At 40.6% G+C, this 7,500-nt stretch overlaps 1 protein-coding gene across 1 annotated transcript in view; it reads right to left on the reverse strand.

Moving 5' to 3' along the window:
* The window catches only part of flvcr1 (FLVCR choline and heme transporter 1), a 24,193-nt gene that overhangs the window by 12,089 nt on the left and 4,604 nt on the right, over positions 1 to 7,500 (reverse strand). The window contains exon 4 of the mRNA XM_080047578.1: positions 6,794 to 6,938. Coding sequence (XP_079903704.1) covers positions 6,794 to 6,938 — 145 coding nt within the window. The remainder of the gene's footprint in view (positions 1 to 6,793; positions 6,939 to 7,500) is intronic.

Here is a 7,500-nt window from a genome sequence, read left to right on the forward strand (position 1 = left end):
AAATGCTACAATTGGGACATACTTTTACTTATTTGTTTCATCATAACATTGCGCCTTGATCTTGCCTCTTGCTTTTAGATCCGCGTCGTCGAATTTCAATTTCCAACTGGGACTTTCAAATCAAAGGACAACTTCACTGGCTGGTGGAAGCCAATAAGTGTGGAATTTTTTTTTTTGTCGAGCTATATTATCTTTTTTTGTGAACTATTATTTTGATTGCAAATTTACATAACACAACTGCAAAACGTATCGCACTGAACATTTTCCTCTTTTTCCTCCCTCCCTCCCTTCCTTCATCTTGGTCTGGCTTTACACGACCAATATCAACCGAGATGTATCTTTCTATGTTATCTATCTATCTATCTATCTATCTATCTATCTATCTATCTATCTATCTATCTATCTATCTATCTATCTATCTATCTATCTATCTATCTATCTATCTATCTATCTATCTATCTATCTATCTATCTATCTATCTATCTATCTATCTATCTATCTATCTATCTATCTATATATCTATCTATCTATCTATCTATCTATCTATCTATCTATCTATCTATGAATTTAGAGTGAAATTTGAAAAAGTTGTTATTAGCTAAAAATATTTCCAGGCAGATTTATATGGTCCCAGAGGCTTTTTTGTAGAGCAACCTCAAGTGTACCTGTGTGAGAAATGTCAAGTCAATTGGGCTTACGGTGTGAGGGGCGTGGCCTTTCAAACTTTTTTTAATTCAGGGTTTAATAACAGCGCCACCTTGTGGAGGATTCCTTAAGAAAATAAAAGCACACACACTGCAGTGGGGACGCGCGCTGAGCTAGAAAATGTTGCGCAATAAATAAGAAGCACTCAGTAACTCATAGCTATCATCATGACACTTTGCCAGTTGTTTACTGACATTAAAACAATTATATTTCGTATAGAAGTGTTTTCATATATTTTTTTATATATTTGTAAATGTTTTCATATGTTGTTGATTTTCTAATTTATGAGACATTTTTTTTAATCAAATCCCACAAATAAATATTTGAGGCCTCAGTGAGAATTGAACTCACGACCCCTGGTTTACTAGACCAGTGCTCTAACCACTGAGCTATGAGGCCTAACCTGCTCAAGTGTAAATTTTACCATCCTTTATTGTCCATGACGGGGGAGGACACACCCTGCTGCTTTACTCATGGCCTTTGTTTGGATTGAGAATGAGCCTCTGTGCCCTGAGTAATGTGAGAAGGCAGCTGTTGATTTGATCTGCTAGTATTGAATCACAGCTGTAATACCATTGATATAATGCGCCAGGTGTTGGTTCAGCTGCTAATGTTTTGCCTGAAGTGTTTTTACTTTGACACAAATGACCGTATTATGGCATAAACCACTGTTGGATCCTTGCTGTATTTCATGGCCTATAACTGGACTGTTTCAAATGCTTTTAGCCGATGTCGCAATACAAGCTCCTCACAAGAAATCACAAAAAAAAGCACTAACATGCTCAGTCCTCTTCACAGCAGACCCGGGTTCGAATCCGACTCGGGTCAGTTCTCTGCATGTCATTCCCCTCTCTGACCCATTTCATCTCTGTCTCTCCAAAACTGTCTAATAAAGTGCAAAATGCCCCAAAAAAAAATCTTAAAAAAAAATATAAAAATTAAAAAATCACACATTATATCACTTGGATTGGATGGATTTACATGACTTTACAAGCTGATTTGGACATTATGTGAGTTTCAATACACAAGTTAGTCAAGAGCAATATGAAGAGGAAACACATTAAAATGAGTGGAGGGGGGCTCAACCAAATCTTGCTCAGGGCCCCCAATAAGTCTAGGACCGGCCCTGAATTTACTGGTTTCTGAAACTAGTTTGATCATCATAGTTTCTTTGCATTTCAATGGCCTATTGAAACCGAAGCCACATTTTCTTTTTCTTTGAAAGATATTTTTTGGGGGTATTTTTATGCTTTTATTGACAGTGTAGAGACAGAGTTGAAATGGGGCAGAGAGGGGGAGTGACATGCAGAGAACGACCGCGGGCTGGAATCGAACCCGGGTCCGCTGCTGGCCGAGGCCCATGGGGGGGGGACGCCCTACCAACTGAGCTAAGGGCGCCCCAGAAGCCACATTTTCAGCACTGTACACAGTAAAAAGTGCTGGGTTAAAAAACAACCCAACCATAACCCAGCTCCTGGGTCAATATTGGACAGAACACGTGCTGGGTTGAATTAACCCAAGTGCTGGGTTACAGTTTTTAACCCATAAACTGGGTTATTCATTTGACCCAACCTATTGGGTTGAATTAACCCTATGCTGGGCTATTACTACCCATACACTGGGTTATTTATTTGACCCAACCTATTGGGTTAAATTACCGGTAACCCTATGCTGGGCTATAACTACCCATAAACTGGGTTATTCATTTGACCCAACCTATTGGGTTAAATTAAACCTATGCTGGGTTAAATACTACCCATAAACTGGGTTATTTCTTATGTCAATCAATATATTATAAATATAAATTATACACTTAATATTTACAATAAAAACAGTACATTTCATAAAAACACAAAATAGGCGTTATATTAATGTGAATTTATTGATATTAAACACACTTTGTAATACATTTTACACTCCCCCAACAGAAACACTAAAGTAACCTCAACAGTAAGGTGAAAACATTTCATTGTTTGAAAACTCATCAATGATAAACATTCCTGCTGGATCTGCATATAAAGAAACTAGGTAAAACTAGTTAATAACAGCACATCATAAGATAAACTGTAATATACTTAAACTATTGAAAAAACATATGTAAATATCCTTAAACACATGTCTAAATAAACAAAAAACCCAGGCTTCATTTTTATGGGATAAAAAGCTGCTGTTGTCCTCAAAATGTTCACAAGTCAGGCCTCATGTCCATCAGTATGTTATACTGCAGAAACCTCAAGACAGGGCAGGGGGGGGGGGGGGGGGGGCACACCTCTTTGTGTAATCAATGTCAAATACCATTCACATCCTTGAAGTCAAGATGTACTCTCCAGCAAACAGTCTGTTTCAGTGGCGAGGCCTGAAACGATCGCATTGGCCTGGCACGTCTTCATGTCATCTCCGAGGCACAGAATGATGGGTCATTTGGTCTCTGCAGTTTGCAAATACTCCGCCACGATTGTCCCCACCTGTTGACCACACATCAGTGAATTAGTGTTGTGTTATAATCATAGACTGTTGAGTCTTATGGAGCTTAATTTGTGGAATAACCAAAATGCAAAAAAATAAAAAGTAGGATAACGAGAACATTTTTTATATTAAAAACATTGCAAAATATGACCAAATGCAAATATGCTTAAAAATTGTATTTACCAATATGAAATAGTGTTGGAACTCAAAAAGCGCTCTCATCCTAGTCATTTGTACCGTGCCCAAGCTAAAGTTTATTGTGTTCTCCCAGTGCTCCCTACACATCCTTGGCCCTGGCCCGGTTGGAAGAGGTGAGCTTCAGCATAGTACGGAGCATTAACATAGACAGAGTCCTGACCTCACTTTATATCAGACTGCTCCCCTCCACCCGATATGTCCATGTGCTCAACGGAACCTAGGTTTGATTTGGAAATGGTATGTTTGCTGCAAAGTTGGCCGGATTAATATTTTCAAAATACGCTCCAAGACCCAAACCTGTGTGTTAAGACGTGGTGACGTATTGACAAGAAGCAATGGAGACTAGGCCGGATCTTTAGGAGCAGAGTGAGTGGGCCAGAGGAGGGGAGGAGGAGGGAGGGGGACAGTCACACTTAAGCACGGTACAGGGCAACTGGGACAAGTGGGAATACGCCCTAAATTACATTCTTATTACAGAAAAACTATACTAAAACAAAACTGTCCTTTAATAACATTTGTTAATGGATTGTGACATATTACTATAAGAAATATCTTACCTTGTATTTTGTCATCCAGCCGTAGTTTTCTCTCTCGCTGGTCATTACCGAGAGCAGCCTGGTTTACAAGGGTCGCCTCAGGATGGAGCCGCTGGAAGTCTTGTGATATCTAATAAAATGTGAAAAAAACAGAAAACAAATGTAACTAAAACAACACTGTTTGAAGATATTATAATCAGAAGGCAGACAGTACACGAAGATATGTCCATTTGAAAGATCACTCAGACAAAAATCTAATAGTATAGAATGTGATGCAGATCGAAATACAGTAACAAACCCAACATGTACTTCGAACCTACTGAATAATATATGATATTAATAATAATAGTGATTTAGCAAGATAGTACATTTTGCTTTCTGTCCCTTCATAATAACATCTCAACGGTATATCTAGGCCTAAATGAAAATAAACGTACCTTTTTAAGCTGCCATTCTGGTAACTCTGGTATCTCTGTCACATCCGTATCAGTCCCAAACTCAGTCAAAAACCTAGAATGAAATTTCACATTAAGTAAATTGGAAATTCACAAAAATGTGCATTCATCTTAATTCAGCAACATTGATGTTTTCCACTATTCACAGTTCACATTCACATTATATTTACTTCTTTTAACCTAGGTTTACCTGCTGCTGTTTTTAGCTCCACTGATTTATCATAATTCCCACCTGGATACCTCTCCTTGGATTTAGATAGAAAATGAGTCTTACATGAACAATGCCTGATTCAGTTCAATAAATCCCTTTAGTTTGTTTTTTTTAGTAGCTCTCCGTTTAGCAGTCAGGATCAATTGTCACACTCACTCTGTAAGACAGAGCATCATCTTCCTGAGTCAAAGGTTAACCCCCGCGCTGCTTTCAAAACAAACCGGCGATGCTCACGGCAGCTCATGAACCTATTACAGCACCGCTATTGTTCAAACCACACTGTACTGTACTGCCCGGTACTACCCACTGCCCCCTTTATAATAGGTCCATGCTTTACTGAAGCTAATGGTTAGCTAGTGTGCTGAACGTCAGAGTAAAGTAAAGACGTTAGTGCTACCAACGGCTAGTAGAGGTTAGCCGTTAGCTAGCGGATAGCTCGCGAGCTAACGGTTAATGTTAGGTTATCTAGCCAATACACTATTTGTGCAGAAGGACAAGAGGCCGCCACACATTAAATTGTCAAATTAAAAATAGCTTGTGATGTATTCGGCAAAGCCCTGAAAGTAGCTCTGGTAGTAGCTAATGAGCTAAAGTTAAATATGTAGTTAACCTACATTCTCAGACTAAACCACTGATTTCAGTTTCTATCTTTGCTTGTTTTTATTACTTACAATAAACTGGTCTCAAGAGCATGCTGTTAACACAACGTTACAAATATATATATGAAGGTAATTAACACAAATATAGGTATTTATATTCACAGTAACCTACCATAAAATCCTGTCGTGTCGTGTCGTGTCCGACCAAAAGATCCAGAAAGTTTGACGATGAGATGGAGGAGCGGGAAAATTAATGAACCAACAGCTGGGTCAAAATAACCCAACCAGATGTTCAACTGCGATTTAACCCCTCACTGCCCCATTTACCCAGCAGAATAACCCAGCAGTGTGTTTAAAGTGCCCCAAACAACCCAGCATTTTGACCCAACATAAATAACCCAGCAATGTGTTTACAAAAACAACCCAACCCAAGACCACTTTTTAGTGTGTATGTATACAAACAGCGTCATGAAGGTTTAAATATTTTAAAAAGTCTTACTGTAATAAGAAAGCAAAAGAGAATGCATGAGTATGTCACCCTCCTCAAAACAGGACACATCTAGTTGATATGCATAGAACCCAAACTGAGCCGTAACTGAACCACAAATTCAATGAAACTGACAGAGATGGCGACAGATAATAAATGTTTGCTACTTCCCATGATGCACAAAGGCGTGTATGTGTGTGTGTCCTGTGTGTCTGGTGTTGGTATGTGTGTGTGTGTGTGTGTGTGTTTCCAGTATACGTGTCTGTGTGTGTGTGTGTGTTCAGTATAGTTGTCAAGTGCATGTGTGTGTGTGTCCGGATTGTGCGTGAGTGCGTGTATCTGCGAGTGCATATGTGTGTGTGTGTGTGTGTGTGTGTGTGTGTGTGTGTGTGTGTGTGTGTGTGTGTGTGTGTGTGTGTGTGTGTTGTAACGGTGAATGGTGCAGGCTATGGTTATGGTCTGATAGCAATAGCTCCGGTTAGCCAGAAGATTCGGTGGGCAACTTGTGGGATTCTTCTCACGGTACTTTTATTCCACATTGACCATATCAAGCCAGGTCTCTACGGCACTATATCTATTAAGCAGACATGCGTCCAGGAACATAGTCCCAGATTCCTGCCTACACCAACTCCTCACAAAATAAAGAATATAAGACGGAGACTCCACTCGTAGACTGTATAGTTACTGGTAGCAGAGCGGAGGACCACGTGCACTTCTTCTTCATGTTCAACATTAAATTCCACAACAAACAAAGGGCTGCGGCAAATGTTATAAAACTGACTGTTACAGTGTGTGTGTGTGTGTGTGTGAGTGAGTGAGTGAGTGAGTGAGTGAGTGAGTGAGTGAGTGAGTGAGTGAGTGAGTGAGTGAGTGAGTGAGTGAGTGAGTGAGTGAGTGAGTGAGTGAGTGAGTGAGTGAGTGAGTGAGTGAGTGAGTGAGTGAGTGAGTGTGTGTGTGTGTGTGTGTGTGTGTGTGTGTGTGTGAGTGAGTGAGTGAGTGAGTGAGTGAGTGAGTGAGTGAGTGAGTGAGTGAGTGAGTGAGTGAGTGTGTGTGTGTGTGTGTGTGTGTGTGTGTGTGTGTGTGTGTGTGTGTGTGTGTGTGTGTGTGTGTGTGTGTGTGTGTGTGTGTGTGTGTACCTAGAACGGTGAGCAGAAAGAGGGCCGTTGACACCGCGGCGGTTCCATAGAACATGACGCTGATATTGTGACCCGTCAAAGCGACGTCATCCGGAGTGTTCGGAACCAACACGGGCGGCAACAGGAAACCTATGGCTGTTCCCAACTAGGGGCGAGAGACATAGAGAGAGACAGGGAGAGAGAGAGAGAGAGAGAGAGAGAGAGGGAGAGAAGGAGAGAGAGAGAGAGAGAGAGAGAGAGAGGGAGAGAGAGAGGGAGAGAGAGAGGGAGATGGAGAGAGAGGGAGAGAGAGAGAAGAGAGAAAGATAGAGGGATAGAGAGAGAGGGAGGAAGAGAGAGGGACAGAGAGAGAGAGACAGAGAGAAAGAGAGAGAGAGAGAGGGAGATGGAGAGAGAGAGAGGGAAAGAGACATAGAGAGAGACAGAGAGAAAGAGAGAGAGAGAGGGAAAGAGACATAAGAGAGAGAGAGAGAGAAGGAGAGAGAGAGAGGGAGAGAGATGAAGAGAAAGAGAGAGAGAGACGAAGAGAGAGAGAGAGAGAGACGAAGAGAAAGAGAGAGAGAGAGAGAAGTTATTTACAAACATTATTAATGTTGTCATACAGTACAGTGCTTGGTGAAAACATCCTCTGTGTTTCCTACATTTTGTAGCATTTTTATATTTTGATCCTAATAAGTTACTAGGCCATCAATGGAGAAATCACACTT

Source organism: Ammodytes marinus, assembly GCF_949987685.1.
Source record: "Ammodytes marinus genome assembly, chromosome: 19".
NCBI classification, from domain to species: domain Eukaryota; kingdom Metazoa; phylum Chordata; class Actinopteri; order Uranoscopiformes; family Ammodytidae; genus Ammodytes; species Ammodytes marinus.